Source organism: Macaca thibetana, chromosome 19, assembly GCF_024542745.1.
Source record: "Macaca thibetana thibetana isolate TM-01 chromosome 19, ASM2454274v1, whole genome shotgun sequence".
NCBI lineage: Eukaryota > Metazoa > Chordata > Mammalia > Primates > Cercopithecidae > Macaca > Macaca thibetana.
The window spans coordinates 32833381-32858093 of NC_065596.1; the positions used below are offsets into that span (position 1 = coordinate 32833381).

At 44.3% G+C, this 24713-nt stretch overlaps 1 protein-coding gene across 4 annotated transcripts; it reads left to right on the forward strand.

The window, feature by feature from the left end:
* The first annotated feature begins 11 nt into the window (after positions 1 to 11).
* ZNF528 (zinc finger protein 528) lies at positions 12 to 23515 on the forward strand. Of its 4 annotated transcripts, none has more exons than XM_050771310.1 (7): positions 12 to 73; positions 536 to 788; positions 4263 to 4346; positions 4523 to 4604; positions 7222 to 7348; positions 8138 to 8266; positions 17149 to 23515. In XM_050771310.1, exons 4-7 carry the CDS (start codon positions 4569 to 4571, stop codon positions 18765 to 18767), a joined length of 1911 nt encoding a protein of 636 aa, XP_050627267.1. In that variant the 5' UTR covers positions 12 to 73; positions 536 to 788; positions 4263 to 4346; positions 4523 to 4568; the 3' UTR covers positions 18768 to 23515. The 4 variants fall into 4 exon arrangements, with proteins under 4 accessions (XP_050627267.1, XP_050627264.1, XP_050627265.1 ...); XM_050771307.1 differs by having other exon boundaries at positions 4263 to 4330; XM_050771308.1 differs by having other exon boundaries at positions 623 to 788; positions 4263 to 4330.
* The last annotated feature ends 1198 nt before the right edge of the window (positions 23516 to 24713 follow it).

A 24713-nucleotide genomic window follows, 5' to 3' on the forward strand; every position in this document is an offset into this window, starting at 1 on the left:
GGTGAACGCCTAGAGCGCAGTTTCCGGTAGACCCGGAAGCCCATCGCGTGGAGGAACTGTTTAGTAGGAGCGCGTGAGTTTCCTTTTGTCCCTATTAAATCTAGGCTACCCCGTTCTTCTGCGCTTCTATACCCGGAATCTTAGGGGCGTGCAGACCTTGAAATCGCGGCACTGCTTCCCCCATCCCAAGTAAATTCAGATGTCCTTTGAGAGTCTGGGAGTCGCTTTGTGCGTGTTAAAATCGCTTGGAGGCTGGTCCTGTGCCCGGTCTTTTTGTCATATGCCCACGTAGACACCTCCTATCGTGGGCTTTTCCTGCTTCAAGTCCTTTAGTAACCCCTACACACGCCCCGCACCATGTAAAATCCTCACTGTCCGTTCCCCCAGCCTCACCCTTCTTGCCCGCTGGAGCTCAGCGCCCCAACGGGGCACAAGAGGCCGCGTCCTCTGCCCGGACCTGGTTTCTGCAGACTCCACCCCTCTTCTGACCCACTCCTGCCTTTTTCCTCCTTAATCTGGACCCTCTGTTCCCCAGGCCTCCCTTTCCCAGCCACTGGTTCTCCTGACCCCGAATGTGGGGAGTGACTTCAGTCTCCTGACATCCAGTGTTCTCTCGAGCCAGCTTCCAGCCCACCGAAAATGAGCTTTTCCGGAGATGGGCATCTTATTCCAATCCCCTCCCTGTGAATGTGTGGAGAAAAAGAGATGGGAACGAGTCAGAGGAAATAGAGAAATTTTGAAAGAGAAATGAAGAATGAGAGAACCATTGACAGACGGCAAAGTAGAAGGTGAGTGAGGGGTTCGCGGCGGCACAGTGAAAGAAGGTGCCGAGAAAAAAGCAGGGGGAGAAAAGTAACTAAAAAGATAGACAAACCTGGGTCTGTAGAAAGATGAAGTTCAACAAGATAGGGAAGGCTTCTCAGACAGAGAGTGGGGGAGAGGAGGAGGGATTTGGAGCCAGGTCAGATAGAGCAGCGTGGCGCTGGGACAGCCAGAGCGGGCAGCTGGTCACAAGGAGAGCAGAGGGAGAACCACAGCAGGGGGAGGCCTGGGATCTGAGGGTGCCAGAGAGTGGGGACAGGGTTGTGTAACATCGAAGATTGAATTTAACAGGGAGAGCCCAAGGGGAGCCAAAATGTGGGAGGAAAGAGGCAGAAATATATGGAGATTAGGGACAGTGAAAGATTGGGCAGAAAGAGGAATCAAGAGGTGAAACAAGTTGTAAAAATGGATCAGAACAGGCAGGAGAGAAAGAATAGAAAGAAGAATGGGACAAAGAGAAGAGGAGGGACTCAAGATGAACACAATCCTAGGGAAAAATAAAGAGGAAAAAAACAGCTAGGGAAAAAAGATGAGAATGAGAGATATGTACAGAATGAGGGAGGGAAACAGTAGTGAGGAAAGGGGGACACTGGTTACAGATGAGTGGTGAGTTGATTGGAAATTATGATTGAATTGTGACGTATTAATTTCTCTATAATATAAAATCTGTTTAAAATACATGAGGCTAGGGGCTGTGGCTAACACGTGTAATACCAGTACTTTGGGAGGCTGAGGTGGGCAGATCACTTGAGGTCAGGAGTTGAGTGAGACCAGTCTGGCCAACATGGTGAAACCCTGTCTCTAGTAAAAATACAAAAATTAGCTGGACCTGGTGGCCTGGGCCTGTAATCCCAGCTACTCAGGAGGCTGAGGCAGGAGAATTGCTTAATCCTGGGAGGCAGAGGTTGCAGTGAGCTGAGATTGCGTCACTGCACTCCAGGTTAGGTGACAGAGCAAGACTCCATCTCAAAAAAAAAAAAATAATAACCACAGATGAAGATGAGAATTGGAACACTATTTCTAAGGCATGTGCCGTTTTATAATTCCTGGCATCAGAGGTTAGCTTCCGCTTGTAATCTGTATTCTGCTAGGGGGCGGTGACTTGGCTCATTCAGGTGTGGTTCACTCTCTTCTCTTTTCTTTGGATGGACTAGGGCGTGAGCGAGTGTATAAGATAGGAAAAACTAAAGTGGTTTTTGTGCTCACAGTGAATACAATACAGAGCACGGCACCCAGAATGCCTCATCTCTGCTCACCAAAATCATATGGGAATTACTTGTCACCAACAAGCAATTCTTCATCAGACAGCACCTGGGTGTTCTGTAATTTTACTCAGTTTAACTGGTTAGTGTAGGAACAGTCACACACACATTTTGATCACGAGAGGTGAGGTATTCTCTTGGGTGTGAGAGTAGTAAAAACTGTGGTTTTTTTCCTGTCTCAAACAGTAAGGGCAAGAATTTTCCAATAGGCCCACCCACCTGTCTCTAGGACTGTGTTCTTACTCAGTAGTGACTGGGAATTGTCTGTCCCTGCTCCTGGCTGCTGCTGACGCTGAGACTGTGTGCCAGAGGCCAGCCCCATTCACACTCTCCTGATGCCATGGCACCCCTCCTCCACAGTGTCATCAATTTTTATTTCAAGGGAATTATTTTGGTCATTGTACCCAGATGGAGCTGTTGCCCATTAAAACACACGCACATACCTTTATTTTTCCCACTATTTCATCCTCAAAAGAAAAAAACAAAGTATTAGCTACATTTTTACTTGCAGTAAGTCTGCCTCTTCTGTGCTCCATGTAAGAGCACAATATACCAAAATCTTGTTTACGCTGTCTCTCACTCTTTCCTCCACTTCGTGCTTGACCGCATCCAATCAGGTTTTGACATCAACCACTCCTCTGCTCCTTTTTTTTATCTGAGTCACCAGTGACTTCTCTGTTTCTAAATCTAGTTATTTTTTCATTTAATTTTTAGAGACAAAGTCTTGCTGTGTCACCCAAGCTGGCATGCAGTGGCACAGTCATAGTTCACCATAACCTCAAACCCCTGGGCTCCAGCAATCCTCCCATCTCAGCCTCTGGAGTAGAAGGACTATGGGCCTGTCCCTCTACCTGGCTGATTAGAAAAATTTTTTTTAGACACAGAGTCTTACTACATTGCCCAGGCTGGTCTTGAACTTCTGACTTCTAGCCATCCTGCAAACAAGTCCCAGCGTGCTGGGATTAGAGGCACGAGCCCCTGTACCCTGCTTAAATCCGACTTTGAATTTTCCGTCCTCATCTGTCTTTTTCTGTCAGCAGCATGTTTCACAGCTGATCACTCTATTTTTTCTCAGCTTTGAAGATACTGCTCATATTTTTAAAAATCTGTTTAAAATTTTTCTCATCACTGTAGTATCTTACCAGTTACCTCTGCTGGTGTCTTCTGAAGTGTCTTCTCTGAATATGGAAATGTCACCCAGTTTAGTCGTTAAACCTGTTCTGTCTGCCCACACCCTCTGCTTTTCCTTTTGATCTCATCTATGGCTTTAAACACCACCACCATGTCTCCATTTTCCCTCACCACCCACCCCGGTCCCCTGAATTCCAAAATCCTGTATCCAGTGGTGTTCTCAACATCTCTGCTGGGACATCCACAGGGATCTCCAGCTCTACGTGTCCAAAAGAGACCTCCTGAACTCCCTCAAACGTGTTCTCCCTACAGTGCTGCGTAGCTCAGATGACGGATGCCTTGTACTTTCTGGGGGTTAACTAAACCTGTCAAAATGTGCTTAAAATATATGAGATACTATTTATGTTTTAATTTCTTTTTTTTTTTTTTTTTTTTTTGAGACGGAGTCTCGCTGTGTCTCCCAGGCTGGAGTGCAGTGGCGTGATCTCGGCTCACTGCAAGCTCCGCCTCCCGGGTTCACGCCATTCTCCCGCCTCAGCCTCCCAAGTAGCTGAGACTACAGGCGCCTGCCACCACGCCCGGCTAGTTTTTTGTATTTTTAGTAGAGACGGGGTTTCACCATGTTAGCCAGGATAGTCTCAATCTCCTGACCTCGTGATCCACCCGCCTCGGCCTCCCAAAGTGCTGGGATTACAGGCTTGAGCCACCGCGCCCGGCCTTATGTTTTAATTTCTAAGGTAAAGAATAAATGACATGTTTACTTAAAATGATTGAGGAAATCGATTGTTTCAAAATTTCTTTTGATGTGTGGGAGAAAATATTTGAAGAGCTCAACCCTGCCTGATCTGCTTCCCCAGGACCTCTCTGACCTCATCTCCTGCCTCTGTTCTTCCCGCTCCCTCTACTGCAACTAGACAGCCCCCTTTCCTTTTTCGAGAGCATTTTGTATTTTTAAAATAAGTGCTTGATCGAAGTATGATTGTAGGAATCACACAGTTTATTGCCACATGAAGAATTTATTTTTATTTTTTATTTTTTTTTTTTTAGGTTCACAAATTTTAAGAAAGGGAGAATAAAGTGGAGAAATCTCAGAGGGAATCCACTCAACAGATGAGGTACCTTAACTACATGGTGGGTGAATTCCAAAATGGTTAACATCTGTTTGCTGAGTTAGGCTAAATCAGGCCTATGTAGAAAGTCACAGTTTGAGGATTACCTCAGGGGGAGGTCTTCCCTTTTTGTGTAGCTATGACACAGGAAGGATGTATGTTGATTCTAAGCCCTAAACAGCGTATTTTGGCATTCAGGATTCACTTCCAAAGAGACATATTATGCAAGGAAGCAACTCGGAAAATGAAAGAGAAGGAGTCAGGAATGGCCCTTACTCAGGTAAGGTAATATTCTCAGTGGATTGTTCTGTCTCTGTTTCTTCCTAAAATGCCAGGCCTTGGAGTTGCTAATCTTTGACTCTGAAGCATCCTGCCTGACACGTTTGCTGGCACTTACCCATGGCTTCTTCCAGTCCTTCATTTCCGCTTGAGATTTCAGTTCACTGTGACCCAGTGACACGAACTTGGAAAGAGCCTGCACTGGGCATGGTCCTGGGAAGGGCTCACACCCAGACATGGATGGCTATGGGGTATGGGTCCCATGGTGTCAGTGCTGCTGGGCAGCGGGATTGTTAAGGGATCACATCTGGATGCACTGTCAGTGTTCTGTGGACTAGAATTAGAGAAGCTGCGTGTCATAGTTTCAAGTTCCTTTCTTTCGTTTTTCTTTTTTTTTTTTTTTTTTTTTTTTTTTGAGACGGAGTCTCGCACTGTCACCCAGGCTGGAGTGCTGTGGCCGGATCTCAGCTCACTGCAAGCTCCGCCTCCCGGGTTCCCGCCATTCTCCTGCCTCAGCCTCCCGAGTAGCCGGGACTACAGGCGCCTGCCACCTCGCCCGGCTAGTTTTTTTTTTTTTTGTATTTTTTAGTAGAGATGGGGTTTCACCGTGTTAGCCAGGATGGTCTCGATCTCCTGACCTCGTGATCCGCCCGTCTCGGCCTCCCAAAGTGCTGGGATTACAGGCTTGAGCCACCGCGCCCGGCCCAGTTTGGTGTTTTTAATCCTTGAACTTATTTTAAGTTTACTGAATTAGGTAAATGTCAATTTTCTTTTGATGCTATCTGTTACTTAACTGTTTGATTCTTTAGGTTTGATTCTAATGTCCAGACACCTGGGATCCGGTGCTTACACTGCCATTTTTAGTCCTGACTCCTGGGGGGAGTTTTCTAGAATATATGTGAAAGAGTTGTCTCTTCAGTAAGATAGGAACAGACCATTCTTTCTTTTTTTTGTTGTTTTTTTTAGATGGAGTCTTGCTCTATCACCCATTCTGGAGTGCAGTGGCGAGATCATGGCTCACTGCAACCTCCGCCTCCCAGGTTCATGCAATTCTCCTGCCTCAGCCTCCCAAGTAGCTGGGATTACAGGTGTGTGCTACCACACCCAGCTAATTTTTGTATTTTTAGCAGAGACTGAGTTTCACCATGTTGGCCAGGATGCTCTCAATCTCTTGACCTTGTGATCCGCCTGCCTTGTGATCCTCCAGTTCATGTAAAGCATTTAGAATAGTGCCTATCACATGGAAAATGTTCCATTCAGCCATTGCTATTGTTATCACAGCTTTCAGATTTTGACCATTTTTTATTTTATTTATTTGTTTTTTTGAGTCAGAGTGTTACTCTTGTCTGTTGCCTAGGCTGGAGTGCAGTGGCATGATCTCAGCTCACTGCAGACTCCGTCTCCCAGGTTCAAGAGATTCTCCTGTCTCAGCCTCCTGAGTAGCTAGGATTACAGGCTCTCACCACCACACCTGGCTAAGTTTTTTCTATTTTTAGTAGAGACAGGGTTTTACCATGTTGGCCAGGCTGGTCTTGAACTCCTGACCTCAGGTGATCCACCTGCCTTGGCCTCCCAAAGTGCTGGGATTACAGGCATGAGCCACTGTACCTGGCCAAGATTTTGTCCATTCTTAAAAACTACAGTAGGTTGGGGCCGGGCATGGTGGCTGACATCTGTAATCCCAGCAATTTGGGAGGCCAAGGCGGGCAGATCAGGAGGTCAAGAGATCGAGACCATCCTGGCCAACATGGTGAAACCCCATCTCTACTAAAAATACAAAAAATTAGCCGGTCGTGGTGGCAGGTACCTGTAATCCCAGCTACATGGGAGGCTGAGGCAGGAGAATCACTTGAACCTGGGAGGTGGAGGTTGCAGTGAGCCGATATCACGCCATTGCACTCCAGCCTGGGCAAAAAGAGCAAAACACCGTCTCAAACAAACAAACAAGCCCAAAACTACAGTAGGTTGTAGGTTGGGTGCGGTGGCTCATCCCTGTCTCAGGACTTTGGGAGGCCAAGGTGGGAGGATGGCTTGAGCTTAGGAGCTCAAGACCAGCCTGGGCAACATGGTGAGACACCATATTTATTAAAAAATACAAAAATAAGCCAGGCATGGTGTCATGAACCTGTAGTCCTGGCTACTCCAGAGGCTGAGGTTGGAGGATCACTTGCATTTGGGAGGCAGAGGTTGCAGTGAGTCAAGATTGTGCCACTGCACTCCAGTGGGTGACAGAGTGACACCCTGTCTCAGAAAAAATACAGAACCACTGTAGACATCGTGATCTCTGAAGATACCACTTGAATTGCATCTCAGGTAGATACTGGATATCACTTGGTGTCTAAAAGCACCTAACACTCCTATAGAGATCACCCTGGATTAAATTTTTGTTTGTATTGTTCAAAAATGAGACATCTACACTGATTTAAAGAATGCCTTAATTTCTTATGGAGAAGTGTAATAAAACAACAATTACACAGAACTGGCTCAAGCGTACCTTAATACGGATTTTTCACAGTGCTCACATCAGTGGAATCAATCCTGAACAACTGTCTTCCCGTTCTGTGTGGCGGTGAGTACTGCCTGCATACCCTGTTGCTGAAATGTGGATTTTCTTTTAGGGACCCCTGAAATTCATGGACGTGGCTATAGAATTCTCTCAGGAGGAGTGGAAATGCCTGGAGCCTGCTCAGAGGACTCTGTACAGGGACGTGATGTTGGAGAACTATAGGAACCTGGTCTCCCTGGGTGAGGATAATGTCGCTTCAGAAGCTGGGATCTGCCCTGGTGGATCTCTGCCTTGGTGTCGTGTGTGCCTCTTGGAAGCTCCTGCATTGCTTGACTGAGATTGAACCCTCGTTGACTCAATTGAAAAGCTCTATTACACTTTCCGGACTTGAAATGTCCCCTTTTTTCAGGTGTTCTCCTGCCTTCACGATTCATCATTGGTGGCACCAGGGCTGAAGTATGCATGAAACCTTATGACAAACTTTAAAAATATCCAATTTCCTGTTTTCTAGCCCTGTGCTTTTGATTCTGTAGTTCTTGGAAGGGGGATCTATGTCTGCATGTTACAATATTCCCTAAGCACTCAGAAAGAGGCAGTCAGTAGATGAATTTGTGAAATACTTTTTTTGTGTGTGTGTGTGACGGAGTCTCGCTCTATCGCCCAGGCTGGAGTGCAGTGGCCAGATGTCGGCTCACTGCAAGCTCAGCCTCCCGGGTTTATGCCATTCTCCTGCCTCAGCCTCCTGAATAGCTGGGACTACAGGCGCCCGCCACCTTGCCCGGCTAGTTTTTTTTGTATTTTTTTAGTAGAGACGGGGTTTCACCGTGTTAGCCAGGATGGTCTCGATCTCCTGACCTTGTGATCTGCCTGTCTCGGCCTCCCAAAGTGCTGGGATTACAGGCTTGAGCCACCGCGCCCGGCCTAAATACTATTTTTGACTTATTAGTAATATCCTCTCTCCTCCCTAAATATAGAGCTTGGACTTGGGAGATGCCACAGCACACATTTATTCTTTCTTTTATAAATAGGAATCTGTCTGCCTGACCTGAGTGTTATCTCCACGTTAGAGCAAAAGAAAGATCCCTGGATTCTGCAGAGTGAAGAGAAAATAGCAAACAATCCAGATGGCAGGGAATGCATCAAAGGTGTGAACACAGGTGAGAGCTCGGGTGGGCAGAGTGGAGGCCCCATATTTTTTATTTTTTGAGACAGGCTCTCACTCTCTCATCCAGGCTAGAGCAGTGGCAATCATAGCTCACTGCAGCCTTGAATTCCTGGACTTAAGGGATCCCTCTGGCTTGCTCTTCCAAAGTGTTGGGATTACAGCCAGGAGCCACTGTGCCCTGCAAAGCCACCCTATTACATAGTATTTGGGAAACTCCCTGCAAATGGGAGAATTCTGTGGGAAAACAAAAGTTGAAATCTTGTGAGTTCTGAACAGATATTTTTCTTTATTTTCCTATTTCTTCTTGGAGATAGGATCTCTCTTGGGTCGCCCAGGCCAGAGTGTAGTGGCGCGATTACGGCTTGCTGCATCCTGGACTTCCTGGGCTTAAGTGATTCTCCCACCTCAGCCTCCTGAATAGCGGGGACTACAGGTGTACGGCACCATGCCTGGCTAATTTTTTGTATTTTCTGTGGAGATGGGGTTTCACCATGTTACCCAGGCTGGTCTTGAACTCCTGGGCTCAAGCAGTCTGCCTGCCTCAGCTTCCGAAAGTGTTGGGATTATAGGTGTGAGCCACTGTAACCAGCAAAGTGTGTTGTTTAATTGACACATATTTGTGGATCTTTAAATTTTTCTTCTTTTGTCTGGGCACGGTGTCTCATGCCTGTAATCCCAGCACTTTGGGAGGCCGAGGCAGGCAGATCACTTAAGGCTAGGAGTTCAAGACCAGTCTGGCCAATAATGGTGAAACGCTGCCTCTGCTAAAATAACAAAAATCAACTGGGTGTGGTGGCAGGTGCCTGTAATCCCAGCTACTCAGGAGGCTCAGGCAGGAGAATCGCTGGAATCCAGGAGGCAGAGGTTGCAGTGAGCCAAGATTACGCCATTGCACCCTGGCTTGGGTGATGGAGTGAGACCCTGTCTCAAAAAAAAAAAAATACATTTTTTTTCTTTTGTTAATTTCAACATTACATGCCTCCACCTCCGGAGTAGCTAGGATTACAGCCGTGCACCACCACGCCTGGCTAATTTTTGTACTTTGAATAGAGATGGGATTTTTCCATGTTGGGCAGGCTGGTCTCGAACTCCTGGCCTTATGTGATTATCCTCCCTTAGCCTCCCAAAGTGCTTGGGATTACAGGTGTGAGCCACTTCACCCAGCCCAAAACATTCTATTTTAAATGTTAACAGCTTATCTTTGATTAGGTACCCAAAGCTCTGCTTAACAACTGTGTTCTCGCTTTCTGTTATTACTGGCAGAAATTAATCCTATATATTTTATGTTCCCATTAACATATGTTTTTAATGCTGTTTAAATGAGAGTGGTTTTTTTTTTTTTTTTTTTTGAGATGGAGTCTCCTTCTATCTCCTAGGCTGATCTCGGCTCATTACAGCCTCTGCCTCCCTGGTCCAAGTGATTCTCCTGCCTCAGCCTCCTGAGTAGCTGGGATTACAGGCACCCATCCCCATCCCCAGCTAATTTTTGTATTTTTAGTAGAGACAGGTTTTTTCCATGTTTGCCAGGCTGCTCTCCAATTCCTGACCTCAAGTGATCCACCTGCCTTGGCCTCCCAAAGTGCTGGAATTACAGGCATGAGCCACTGTACCTGGCCTGATTGTGTCTTTTAAATTGTAGGAAAGAATTAAAAGTCAAGCTACAAATGAAATGTGCAACAATACATGTTTCTGTATTTGATCATTTGTTGACCTTTTATGATGAGCTTTTTATTTTTATTTTTAGGGGATGGAGTTTCTCTCTGTTGCCCAGGCTGGCATGCAATGGGAGGATCTTGGCTCACTGCAACCTCTGCCTCCTGGGTTCAAGTGATTCTCCTGCCACAGCCGCCCGAGTAGCTGGGATTACAGACACCATGCCCAGCTAGTTTTTGTATTTTTAGGAGAAACGGGGTTCACCATGTTGGCCAGGCTCGTCTCGAGCTCCTGACCTCAGGTGATCCACCCACCTCGGCCTCCCAAATTGCTGGGATTACAGGCATGAGCCACCGCGCCCTGCCTATGATGACCTTTATATTTTCGTTTGGGTTAAAGATCCTATCCAGAGTGCTTTCATTTCATCTTGAATCCTCGTTTCAGCATTTCTTCTTGGACAGGTCTAGAATACTAATTAACTTCCTCAGGCTTTCTTTAGGAAAGTCTAAAATTCGCCTTTATTTTTGCAGGTGAGATTTGCTAAGTGTAATATTCTTCATTGCTGTTTTTGCCTGTTTTTCTTTAAGCACTGTCGGTATGTCACCTCACTGCCTTCTAGCCTGAAGATGTCTGCTGGAAAATACATATAATCTGACAGTTTCCTATTGTCTGACAAGTCTCTTTTTTGTTGCTACTGTCAATATTTTGTCTTTGTCTTTTTTTGACTTTTGATAATTACTTTATAGTATGTCTCTGTGTGAATGTATTTGGGTTAATTTTAGTTAGAATGGTCAAGTTTCTCTTTCTTTTTTTGAGATGGCGTTTCACTCTTGTTGCCCAGGCTGGAGTGCAATGGCATGATATTGGCTCACTGCAACCTCCCCATCCTGGGTTTAAGCGATTCTCCTGCATCAGCCTCACAGGCAGCTGGGATTACAGGCACCTGCCATGATAGTCTCTTTTTCATGCATTGTTTTCCTGATTTCATTTAGTTGTCTATCTCATTTATGTTTTAGCTCGTTAAGCATCTTAAGACAGTTGCTTTCGTCTGGGCGCGGTGGCTCAAGCCTGTAATCCCAGCACTTTGGAAGGCCGAGGCGGGCAGATCATGAGGTCAGGAGATCAAGACCATCCTGGCGAACACGGTGAAACCCCGTCTCTACTAAAAATACAAAAAAAAAAAATTAGCTGGGTGTGGTGGCGGGCGCCTGTAGTCCCAGCTTCTAGGGAGGCTGAGGCAGGAGAATGGCTTGAACCTGGGAGGCGGCAGAACTTGCACCATTGCACTCCAGCCTGGGCGACAGAGTGAGACTCCGTCTCAAAAAAAAAAAAAAAAAGTTGCTTTCAGTTTGTCAAGTAATCAGAAAGCTGCCTTTTTCTAGGTCGGGTTTGTGGAAACAAATTTTTTTTAATTATAATTTTAGCCATATTTCCATGTCCTTATGTAGGCCTTGTAATTTTTGTTTTAGGTTTGCTAAAACAACCACTTCTTCCAGTTCTTTTTTTTTTTTTTTTTTTTTTTTCTTCTTGTTTGACACAGAGTCTTTGTTGCCCAGACTGGAGTGCAGTGGTGTGATCTTGGCTCACTTCAACCTCCACCTCCCAGATTCAAGTAATTGTCTTGTCTCAGCCTCCTGAGTAGCTGAGACTCTGGGCGCACACCACCACGCCTGGCTAATTTTTGTATTTTTAGTAGAGACGGGGTTTCACCTTATTGGTCAGGCTGGTCTCGAACTCCTGACCTCAGGTGATCCACTCATCTCTGCCTCCAAAAGTGCTGGGATTATAGACATCAGCCACCATGCCCAGCCGGGTCTCTAACTACTGACCTCAAGTTGTCCAGCCTGCCTTGGTTTCCCAAAGTGCTGGGATTACAGGCATGAGCCACTGCACTGACTGTTCCAGTTCCTTTGTCTAAGAATTGTACAGGGTGAGACCTTTACAAATCAACCTGTTGTAAAGGATGTGGGTGCCACCTGCATGGACCTTGGGGGACTGAACAAAGGGAGCAAATGTGGGAATAAAAGACAAAGACAATAGAGTATATTTGGAAGAAAAGGTCAAGGGGCTCCTTGCTTCTAGTAAACAAGGGCCCTGAGCTTTAGAGCCCTTCACAATTTATTGGGTAAAGGATAGAGGGAGAAGGGGGTGGTGGTTGTCAGTGGCTTGATTTACAGCAGGCTTACAAGACTGCATTCTTTAAACAATAGGCTCAAGATGTCCCAGTAGGTAATGAGCACAGCACCAGGGAATGATTGCTTTCAGCAAATCTTATGGTGGCAGGCGCAGTCATGAGTTTGCCCACATCCTGCATTCATGATAAATAGTTTGCTGTTTGGTCATAAAGCCTCCAATGGAATGCTGAGTTGGTCACGTCTCTCGGGCCATCGGCTCCCTATGTCTTCCCCTTTGTGTTTATGTATTACTGTTACAGATTTATCTAAGCATTGGCCTACCTAAAAGTTCTATAGGAAATAGGGGGTAGGGAGAATAAAAGCAAAGGTTTCTGTAGCTGTAGCCAGGAGGCATTTCTCTGCTGAAGCATTTGCTCTACAAGCCATAATTCTTCTTCAGCCTCTTCATTGCCATGGGGAATTGAAGGAAGAATCTCCTTGCAGGGTTTGGTAAAGATGTGTAAGTTGATTGGTGGCAATACCTAGCATTGGGTGTAGCCAATTAATATCTCCTAGTAATTGTTGAAAATCATTTAAAGTCTATAATGTGTCTTTACCAAGAACTGTTTTCTGAGGCCGTACACTCCTCTCTGTAACAATATTTCCTTCATAATGGTATGGGGAAGTTATTTGCACTTTCTCTGGAACAATTTTGGGATTCCATTTAACAAGAGCTTGCATTACATCTCTGAATAATTGATGTAAAATTTGATCTGTAGGAGCGGCCAAAAGAATATCATCCATAAAATGAATGATATACGCAGTGGCAAACATATTTTGAGGCTCCTCTAATGCTCTTCCCACAAAATGCTGACATAATGTAGGACTGTTAAGCAAGCCTTGAAGTAAAACTTTCCATTGATAGCAAGAAACAGGTTCTCTATGATTAACAGAAGGCACAGAGAAGGCAAATTGAGGCTTATCCTTCTCGTGTAATGGTAAAGAAACAATCCTTGAAACCTATTACTACAGGAGGCCAGTCTGTGGCTGCCGGGGAAGGTAAAACCCTGCTGGAATGCACCCATTGGTTTAATTTGTGCATTAATAGCTCTCAAATCATGCCCCAATCACCATCTTCCAGACTTCTTTGGAATAACAAATACTGGTGAATTCCAGGGACTGACTGCTGTATATGTCCTGTGTTCAATTGTTCTTTTACCAACAGTTGAAGTCAATCTAGCTTCTCCTGTGTTAGGGGCCATCGATCCACCTACACAGATTTGTCACTAAGCCATTCTAATGGTAAGGCAGTGGGCGGAGGAGAAATATCAATGACCCCTGTCAGAAATCCTGACGTCTTAGCCCTTTTCTGTTTTTCCAGTTACTGATAACAGATTAGGGTTTCCTTGTAGGAATTTCCCTAAGCCTTTTCTACTCTGATATCCCATGTCCTTCAACATTTTAAATCCTGGGTTACCAAAGTTTTCATTCGTAAGTCTCATATCCCATGCTGTAAGTCTTGACCCTGTCAATTGATGGCTGTATTTGCAACATAAGGCTGGAAAGTACGTGCTTGTCCATCCGGACCAAGACAAGGTAAAATCTCAGCACTCTGTTGAACACTTTTAGCTGCTCCTACTCCCACTAGGGATGTGGAGGTTAGTCTCAGAGACCATGCTGGGTGCCAGTCTTTACTGGATATTACTGACACATCAGCTCCTGTGTCCATTCACCCATACAATTTCTTTCCTTTAATTTGTACTACGCAGGTGGGTCTGTTAGAGGCTGTGGGTTGGGATAGATTTCCCATGTAATTGTGCTCCCAAAGCCTTTATTTCCTCATTTCTCGTTTTGTGAAGACAGGTGTAATTTGCAGGGACTAAGCAATAGCTGAGCAGTATATTCTCCCGGTTCAAAAACCCAAAGATCTTATAACATTAAAACTACTTGAATTTCTCCTTCATAATCGGAGTCAATCAGTCCTGGGACTACAGTGATGCCTTGCAAGTTAAGGCGGCTTTTGCCTAAAATTAGTCCCATGTATCCTGTTGGTAAATGTCCTCAAATGCCAGTGGGAATTTTGGTGGGTTTGTCTCCACCAACTACTGTTATTTCTCTGACTGGGAGATCTAATCCTGTACTTCCTGGTGTTTCTGGGGTGAGAATCAATGTTTCTCCTGGGACCCACCCCTGAAATGGGGTTGTGGTCTGAACTGAGAATGACCTCATTGTTTGAGGTGCCTGGGTCCAGGCCCCCTTCTTGTTTCCCAACCTAGGGGGGCGGGGTGCCATTCTGATGAAATCTTGAGTGGCACTGATTAGCCCAGTGATTTCGTTTGTTACAGTGAGGACAGAGCCCTGCCGTTTTTTCCACTGGATGGGGGCACTGCATTGTAAGGTCCTTTCTGTCCTGAAATCTGGCGGCATTCCTTTTTTCAATGTCTGGTTTTTCTGCAGGTATAACATTTTTCCACTTTAGGGTTTGATCCTTTGCTGCTTTTAGATTTGTCAAGTACTAAATTAGCCATGCTTCAGCTAACATTGAAGAGTGATGAAGCTCAGTTCCTACATCCTGACAAGCTCTGAGAAAGTTTCCCACGTTTTTTGTACACTTTACAGGTGTCAGTGCACATTTGCAATCCATGTTTGCCTTCTCAAAAGCTAAAGTTAAGGTTTACATTTCGGCAGCAGCAGTGTGAGGAATTTGACGCTTCACTGCCTTTTGTAATCTTGCAATAAATTGCGCATAGGGCTCCTACAACCCTTGCATGATATGCAAAAAGAATTGTACTGGGACTCCCACTTCTGGAATTGTGACCCATATGCATTTAGCAGCCTGTGAACACTGCTGATAAGCAGGATCTGGGAGTGCCATTTAATGTTCCAGGTCTGAATAAGGGTCATTACCCAATAGCATATCCTCTGTAATGTCTCCTTGACAAGCGGCAAGATTCTGTCTAGCTTGGTCTGCACAGTTCTTGCTAGTTTAAATTCCATGTCAGATATGCACTAGCAGACAAGTTTGAGCCAAAATGTTTTACATCAAAAAGTAGAAGGCACATAGCACCGAATACGGATTCTAGCAATCCTAAAGTGAGTGAGTTCAGTATTCCATTATTAACTACAGTCGTTTTTAATTCCTTCAACAACTAAACTCTAGCAGGGTATTTTCATGAACAAACTGGTGCAGATTGGATCAGGCCTTATGGAAACAGGAAAAGTGCAAGGTCCTAAGGGCTCTCCAGCTGTGGCAGCAGAGTGTAAAATTCTTTGTACTGGGGTCTCTATTTCTGCTCCCGAAGGAAGTGGTACAGTTGTTCCTGCAACTGGAGGGGGCGGTAAAAAACAATTTTTATCTTCCCTCTCCTGTTTTTTATTTTCAATTGGATCTGTGGGTGGGACAACAGATTCAGATTTTTATTTTTATTTTATTTTTATTTTTATTTTTTTGAGACGGAGTCTCACTCTGTCACCCAAGCTGGAGTGCAGTGGCCGGATCTCAGCTCACTGCAAGCTCCACCTCCCGGGTTCACGCCATTCTCCTGCCTCAGCCTCCCGAGTTGCTGGGACTACAGACGCCCGCGACCTCGCCCGGCTAGTTTTTTGTATTTTTTTAGTAGAGACGGGGTTTCACCATGTTAGCCAGGATGGTCTCGATCTCCTGACCTTGTGATCCGCCCATCTCGGCCTCCCAAAGTGCTGGGATTACAGGCTTGAGCCACGGCGCCTGGCTAGATTTAGATTTTTAGACTCAACCTGCTGCCCAGCAGAATAATGAGATAATGGCAGAACAGTACAAACTAGACTCCACGTGGAGAAGACAGAAGAATAAACTTTAAGACCTTTATGATGAGCCTTTTTTAATCTTTCTGCTCTGTGCTAGTTTTCCACATCAAGAGCGCCTGCCTGTGGAAACCATGGGTTATGCATAATAATCTCCTACAGAGGCTTAATGTCTGTGAATTAACCTGAGCTCCAGACTGTCTCAATAGATTAAACAACTGCACATACTGTTTTTCTTCAGCAGAGAAATTCTGCCCCATGTTACCCTGATTCAGAAAACTTACCGTTCCCACTACTTTAGAGCAGTGACCTTGTATCGCTCTTAGTACCTCTTTAGGGCACTGACCTTTTATCTGCTGCCAGCATACTCATCCAGGGTTCCGTGTTCACCTTGTCAATTTCAGTTCCTCTGCTCCAGCAGGACCTTCTTTGTGTCCTCAAAGTCCTGTGTTCGGAGGCCACTTGTAGACATCCTTGGAGTCCCTGTTCTGGGTCACCAGTTGCCACCTGCACAGACCTTGGGGGTCTGAACAAAGGGGGCAAATGTGAGAATAAAAGACAAAGGAGTATATTTGGAAGAAGGGGTTGGGGGCTCCTGGCTTCTATTAAACAAGGACCCTGAGCTTTAGAGCCCTTTGCATTTTATTAGGTAAAGGAGATAGGGAAAGGGGGGTGGTGATTATTGGTCAGTGGCTTAATTTGCAGCAGGCTTGCAATACTGCATTCTTCAAACAATAGGCTCTAGATGTCCCAGTAGATAATTTCAATGAGCATGGCCCCAGGGAGTGATTGCCTTCAGCAAATCTTCTGGTGGCAGGTACAGTCCTGAGTTTGCCCACATCCTGCATTCATGATAAACAGTTTGCTGTTTGATCATATATTCTCCAGTGGAATGCTGAGTTGGTCACATCTCTTGGGCCTTTAGCTTCCTACATGTGGGAACACTCAGTCCTTTTCTGGGGATGTGATTTTTCTGGTTTGTGGAAGTACCATTATTAATGTCTATGCAGCTGCTCTCGGCTTTCTGATTTTCCCTAAGAGGCTCATCCCTGCTTCTTCCCAGAAGTTTTCAGTTTCTGTTGTATTTCTCTGCTCATAATCTCTTTCAGATTTACCCATAATTCTCTTGACTCCTGCAGATTCCCCACTGCTCCAATGCATCACCTCAGTTCCTTCTCTTTTCTGCACTGCCAGCATGATATACACAATATGCTGAAACTCCTACCAATGTCTGAGTTAGGTGAGGCAGAATCTGGACCCTCTGTCAGACACTAAAGATGCCATTATCATGGGTTGAAGTTCCATTCTTTTCTTTCTGTTTTAGAGAGGAGCTCTAAATTGGGAAGTAATGCAGGAAACAAGCCTTGTAAAAGTCAACTTGGATTCACTTCTCAGTTACATCTGAATGATCTGCAGCTATTTCAAGCTGAAAGGAAAATTTCTGGGTCTAAGCATATTGAAAAACTCATCAATGACAACTCCTCAGTTTCACTGCTTGAAAAAATTTCTTCCAGTGTCAAATCCCACCTTTTAAATAAACATAGAAATAATTTTGATGATGCTCCATTACTTCCACAAAAACAGAAAGCACACATTAGGGAAAAAGCTTATAAATGTAATGAGCTTGGCCAAGTCTTTAGAGCATCTGCAAGCCTTTCTAACCATCAAGTAATCCGTAATGCAGATAATCCTTACCAGTGCAATGAATGTGGCAAGGTCTTTAGTTGCAGTTCAAAGCTTGTGATACATCGAAGAATGCATACTGGAGAGAAGCCTTACAAATGTTATGAATGTGGCAAGCTCTTTAGTAGCAATTCAAACCTTTCACAACATCAAAGAATTCATACTGGAGAGAAACCTTACAAATGTCATGAATGTGACAAGGTCTTTCGAAGCAGTTCAAAACTTGCACAACATCAAAGAATTCATACAGGAGAGAAGCCTTACAAATGTCATGAATGTGACAAGGTCTTCAATCAAATTGCACACCTTGTACGACATGAAAAAGTTCATACTGGAGAGAAACCTTACAGTTGTAATAAATGTGGCAAGGTCTTTAGTCGCCATTCATATCTAGCAGAACATCAAACAGTTCATACTGGTGAGAAACCTTACAAATGTAAAGAATGTGGCAAAGCATTTTCAGTGCGTTCCAGCCTCATAACCCATCAGCTAATTCACACTGGAAGGAAACCTTACAAATGTAAAGAATGTGACAAGGTGTTTGGGCGCAAGTGTTTACTGACCTCTCATCAGAGAATTCATACTAGAGAGAGACCTTACGGATGCAATCAGTGTGGCAAGATCTTTAGTCAGAAATCAGACCTTATACGACATCGAAAAATTCATACTGATGAGAAACCTTACAAATGTAATAAATGTGGCACAGCGTTTAGAGAGTTTTCAGACCTTACTGCCCATTTTCTAATCCATAGTGGAGAGAAACCTTACGAATGTAAAGAATGTGGCAAAGTCTTCAGGTACAAGTCTTCTCTAACCAGTCATCATAGAATTCATACTGGAGAGAAGCCTTACAAATGTAACAAATGTGGCAAGGTCTTCAGTCGGAGTTCAAACCTCGTATGCCATCAGAAAATTCATACAGGAGAGAAGCCTTACAAATGTAATGAATGTGGCAAGGTCTTTAATCAAGCGTCATACCTTACAAGACATCAAATAATTCATACTGGAGAGAGGCCTTACAGATGTAATAAATGTGGCAAAGCATTTCGAGGGTGTTCAGGCCTTACTGCCCATCTTGCAATCCATACTGAGAAGAAATCTCATGAGTGTAAAGAATGTGGCAAGATCTTCACTCACAAGTCTTCCCTCACCAATCACCATAGAATTCATATTGGAGAGAAGCCTTACAAATGCACCCTGTGCATTAAGGTCTTTAGTCACAATTCCGACCTTGCACAGCATCAGAGAATTCATTCATGAGAGTCCCTACAAACTGTGTATGGCAAACCATCATCATGAATTCTAGCATTAATCAACATCAGAGAGTCCATACTAACTGGAAATCATAAATTAAATGTGTGTGACACAGGCTTTATCAAGGCCTGCCAAATCACTAGACATCACCACATCACTGTGGAGGGTGAAACCACACAGATGGATTGTGTGTACTCGGGTCATTATTCAAGGACCGTTACTATAGAGCACAGATAGGATTTACACAAGAAGGAACTCAATCTCTAGTTCTCTGATATTAATCTATGATATTGCATTCTGCAGAATAATGCTAAGTCAACATATGTTGATTCTCATGACATGATGTATATCAAAGGTGCAACGGTATGTAAATGACCAGTTTTATTCAGGCTACAAAAAATTCAATTATTTGGGGTCCATAGAAAAGGCTACTTTATGACTTTAAAATCTCTTCACGTGCCTTCCATACAGGCCATTCACTGTGGTTCCTGGGAAAGAATCAGTAGGATGACAGGACTGAATTCATTAGCTGAGGATTATTTCTATCCAGTTTCCTGATGAAGAAGGACATTGCCTTTTCAGATTAAATATTGTCTGATTTAGAGAGCATGGAGAAGTGGGCAGAGTAACATAAAACTCTGATGACCATCATCATACTGTTGCAGTCAACACACTTTCTCCCGACCTAAGTGCACAGTGCTTCAGTTGCCACCAACTGACCATGAAATAGAGTATGCCGTGATCTTAAGGCATAGGTTATTAATGGGAAGAGAGTAATAGGTTGCTAGTGTCTGATTATATAGTAGAAATAATGCAAGGAAAAAGGTAGACGCTTTCTCCATTGAATAGCAGTAGCTGCTGTTTAGCAAAGACTGATGAGAAATAGTTTTGTTTTTTTTTTCCCCGAGATAGTGTCTCACTCTGTTGCCAAGGCTGGAGTGTAGTGGTGTGTTCTTGGGTCACTGCACCCTCCGCCTCCTGGGTTCAAGCAATCCTTCTGCCTTAGTCTCCTAAGGAGCTGAGACTACAGGTGTGTGCCACCACACCCAGTTCATTTTTGTATTTTTTGTAGAGACAGGGTTTACCATGTTGGCCAAGCAGGTCTCCAACTCCTGACCTCAAGTGATACGTTCACCTCAGCCTCCCAAAGTGCTGGGATTACAGGCATGAGCCATTGCGCCCAGCTTCATTTTTGAAATGGAAGAAAGAACAGATATCACAGTTGAGCGTTTAATCAAAATGACCAGATCAGCATATTCTTTTTTTTATATGACACAGAGTCTCACCCTTGTCACCCAGGCTGGAGTGTGGTGGCACAATCTCGGCTCACTACAACCTCTGCCTCCCTGTTTCAAGCAATTCTTCTGTCTCAGCCTCCCAAGTAGCTGGGATTACAGGTGCGTATTTTTAGTAGAGATGGGGTTTCACCATGTTGGCCACGCTGGTCTCAAACTCCTGACCTCAGGTGATCCATCCGCCTCAGCCTGAAAGTGCTGGGATTACAGGCATGAGCCACCGAGCCCAGCCAGATCAGCATATTCTTGAGTAGGATTCACATTTAGTTCTTGGCATTATAAATTGCAACTGTTTGATTTAGAATGTATGTAGCTCTCATGTTTGTACTAATAAAGTTTCATTTTTCCTAAGTGAGTGAATCATGTCTTTTTTTTTTTTTTTTTTTTTTTTTTTGAGACGGAGTCTTGCTCTGTAGCCCAGGCTGGAGTGCAGTGGCCGGATCTCAGCTCACTGCAAGCTCCGCCTCCCGGGTTTGCGCCATTCTCCTGCCTCAGCCTCCTGAGTAGCTGGAACTACAGGCGCCCGCCACCTCGCCCGGCTAGTTTTTTGTATTTTTAGTAGAGACGGGGTTTCACCGTGTTAGCCAGGATGGTCTCGATCTCCTGACCTCGTGATCCGCCCGTCTCGGCCTCCCAAAGTGCTGGGATTACAGGCTTGAGCCACCGCGCCCGGCCGAATCATGTCTTTTCTACCATCATAATTTCATCCCACCTCAGGAAGATGAATACTTGCACACAGTAGTGCACCATTGGGATTTTAAGATTGGAGCATCCAGAGCAAGTTTTCTGGTTGTGAAATGAAACAACATGTCCTTTGGGTACATATCCTTAGGTAAATGTGAATATGAGCAATCATATTTAGTACTTGAATGATTGTGTCTGTACTCTGCCCTAGAATGCTTCTGTGGGTACAGTGAAAATCCCATAGCAGTGCAATTCCAGCATCCTATACCCTCAAATGTGTTCATCGCCATTGGCGAATGTTCGCTGTATCATATTTCTATGTGCCTTTTTCCTGTGTGCCAAATCAGACCCATGGCACACACTTTCATTTTTATGAAGCAAAAATACAAATATGACATATTATGAGATAAAAATGTGGGGATAAGGTTAAAAATAGTATAACACAATCTCTTTTTCTTGTGCTCAGTGACATAATTTGAAATTATTAATGTTCATAAATTTCCTCGTAAGGGTGGACACACAGAAGGGAATTGTGTTTTGCTTTGTTTGGTATTTTAACTTGGAACTTCATATATTCACCCTCACAACCTTTGTGGTAGTTTGAACTTTTGCCCACTCCACTAGAACCTTGAAAAAAATTTTTTAAAAAATTTGAGACAAGGTCTCTTGCACAGGCTGGAGTGCAGTGGCACAATTAGGGTTCACTGCAGCCTCAACCTCCCCAGCTCAAGTGATCCTCCTACCTTAGCCTTATGAATAGCTGTGACTGCAGGCGCACACCAACACACCCAGCTAATTTTGGGTTGTTTTTTGTTAAAGATGCTTCACAATGTTGCCCAGCTGGACTGCAACTCTTGGGCTCAAATCACCTCAGCTTCCCAAAGTGCTAGGATTACAGGCGTGAGCCATGCACCTGGCCTCCACTAGAACTTGTTTGACGTCCACCTAAGGTTTGACTTGGATATTGGGAATGATGATGCTATGTACTGAAGTGGTCTGAGAATGTTTATTACATAATAAGGCTTTCTGAGGAAAGCAGGTTAGACTTCCCCAGTTAGTCCAAAAATGTCATGAAAGAACTGGGATAGGTGACTACTTTGGGTGTTATGATTGTTGAAGGGTAAGGCTGGGATTTGGGTACATACTTGTGGTTTTAACTTCCACCCGGTGCCAAATGAGGGAGCACTTCTTGGTTGGGAAAGACCCCAATTTTCTTCGTGGTGATAGCTGGTTACATTCCTCTTGGCTGGACATGTAGGTTTCACTGCACCTGTGATTGTTGAAAATGCTTGTGAATTACTATTTAGTAAAGTGTCCAATGAAGTTGCCTGAGATATATTTTACCCTAGTTCCATGAAAATTATTGTACAAAAGTGTTTATTATAAAATCAGTATTTGTTCAAATATTTATTGATATATATTTATTATACAATAGATAAGATTTTACTAGAAGAGCATTTTGCCAAAAGCTGTGGAAATGTCGTTGTCAGATTATGGTATGAAGCAATTTTTTTCGGGCTGAGTGGGGTGGCTCACACCTGTAACCTCAGCACTTCGAGAGGCCAAGGTGGGAAAAATCACTTGAGCCCAGAAGTTGAAGACCAGCCTGGGCAACAGAGCAAAAGCTCATGTCTACAAAAAAATTTTAAAAATAGCCGGGTGGAGTCACGCACACTTGTGGTCTCAACTTTTTAGGGGTGCTGCAGTAGGAGGATCGCTTGATCCCAGAAGGTTGAGGCTGCAGTCTTCCTTGATTGTACGACTGTACTCCAGCCTGGATGACAAAAGGAGACACTGTCTCGAAAAAATTTATTTTGTGCTTCTTTATATGAGTTACACTAAAAATCTTTTTTTTTTTTTTTTGAGAGGGAGTCTCGCTCTGTCGCCCAGGCTGGAGTGCAGTGGCATGATCTCCGCTCATTGCAAGCTCTGCCTCGCGGGTTCACACCATTCTCCTGCCTCAGCCTCCGAAGTAGCTGGGACTACAGGCGTCCACCACCTCGCCCAGCTAGTTTTTTTTTTTTTTTTTTTTTGAGACAGAGTCTCGCTCTGTCGCCCAGACTGGAGTGCAGCGGCCAGATCTCAGCTCACTGCAAGCTCCGCCTCCCGGGTTTATGCCATTCTCCTGCCTCAGCCTCCCGAGTAGCTGGGACTACAGGCGTCCACCACCTCGCCTGGCTAGTTTTTTGTATTTTTTAGTAGAGAAGGGGTTTCACCGTGTTAGCCAGGACGGTCTCGATCTCCTGATCTCGTGATCCACCCGTCTCAGCCTCCCAAAGTGCTGGGATTACAGGCTTGAGCCACAGCACCTGGCCACTAAAAATCTTTTTTATAAATTGCAGCCCAGATTACTTGTTTAATACGTTTCTTCAGTGTGTTACTTGAGTGAAAATTTAGAGGCCACATAAATGTGGCTGTTGTTTGGAAAGAAAATGTTGTGACATTAGTATGCAACACGAGACAATGGGAAGTACAAACTAGGTTTCCTGTAAATATGAAAAAGGAAAAAAGTGCTTTTACTATGTTAGAAGACTTAAAATCACATGAAGTGATTTCAGTCTTTCTGTTTTGATTCGGATGTTTTAGCTATTTTAGATTTCGGGGTTTGGGGTTTTTTGTTTGTTTCATTGCCTTTCTACATAATTGGATAACTTTGTTAGTATCTGCAGAATGCCTTGATTAGGAAATGTGTTAATCCTATGTGTCAATTTGGTATAATTTCATATTGCTTTCAGTAGAATCTTCCAATAAATGTACATTGTATATGTGTCTGTATTTGGTGTCTTTGGTTTCCTTCATCAGCATTTTTAGTTTTAACATAACAGTTCTGTGAATATTTTGACACGTATTTCTTTGACTTTTTTTTTTTTTTTTTTTTTTTTTTGAGACACAATCTCACTTTTGGCCTGGCTGGGGTACAGTGATGTGGTCTTGGCTCACTGCAACCTCTGTCTCCTGAGTTCAACCAATTCTCTTCCCTCAGCCTCCCAATTAGCTGGGATTATGGGCACACACCATCACTGTGGCTAATCTTTGTATTTTTAGTAGAGATGGGGTTTCACCATGTTGGCCAGGCTGGTCTCAAACTCCTGACCTCAAGTGATCTGCCCGCCTTGGCCTCCCAAAGTGCTGGAATTACAGTCATGAGCCTCCATGCCTGGCTGACCTACATTTTTAATGGAGCAATCATACATGGTATTTTATTTTTAATATCAGCTTTCATGTGTAAATTGCTAGTGTACAGAAATATGCAAGATTATTATTTTTTTGAGACAAGGTCTTACTCTGTCACCAGGGTATAGTGCAGTGGAACGATGTCAGCTAAGTGGAACCTGTGTCCTGCAGCCTTAAGTGATCCTCCCACCCCTGCTGCCCGAGTAGCTGAGACTGCAGGTGCGTGCCACCATGGCCTGCTAATTTTCGTGTTTTGTAGAGACAGGGTTTTGCCATGTTACCCAGGCTGGTCTCAAACTCCTGCACTCAAGCGATCCACCTGCCTTGGCCTTTCAAAGTGCTGGGATTACAGGCGTGAGCTGCCATGCCTGGCTGATGAAATATACAAGATTGCTGTATGTTGATCTTACACCTTGCCACCTTTACATTTTTCTTGTTTAGAGATTTTTGTAGATTTTTTGGAATTTTCTACATAAAATTATTTCATCAGATTCTTACTGCTACCACACAGTGATTGGCTTAAAACAAAGATTTATTCTTTCACAATTCTGTAGGTCACATATCTAATATGAGTCCACAGTTCTGTGATTCTTCATGAATCTCCAGGGAAGAATTTATTTCCTTACCCTTTATAGGTTCCAGAGGCCACTTACATCCTCTGACTTATAGTCCACTTCCTCCCTGTTTTTTTCTGAGACAGAGTTTCACTCTTGTGTCCCTGGATGAAGTGCAGTGGCGTGATCTTGGCTTACTGCAACTTCCACCTCCCCGATTCAAGCGATTCTCTTCCTCAGCCTCC

Excerpts from the sequence above, each read along its gene's own strand:
- ZNF528 (XM_050771307.1), top strand. Across the intron at positions 7,349-8,137 it reads TAGGAACCTGGTCTCCCTGG|GAATCTGTCTGCCTGACCTG; the intron begins GTGAGGATAATG and ends TTTTATAAATAG. Across the intron at positions 8,267-17,148 it reads CATCAAAGGTGTGAACACAG|AGAGGAGCTCTAAATTGGGA; the intron begins GTGAGAGCTCGG and ends TTTCTGTTTTAG.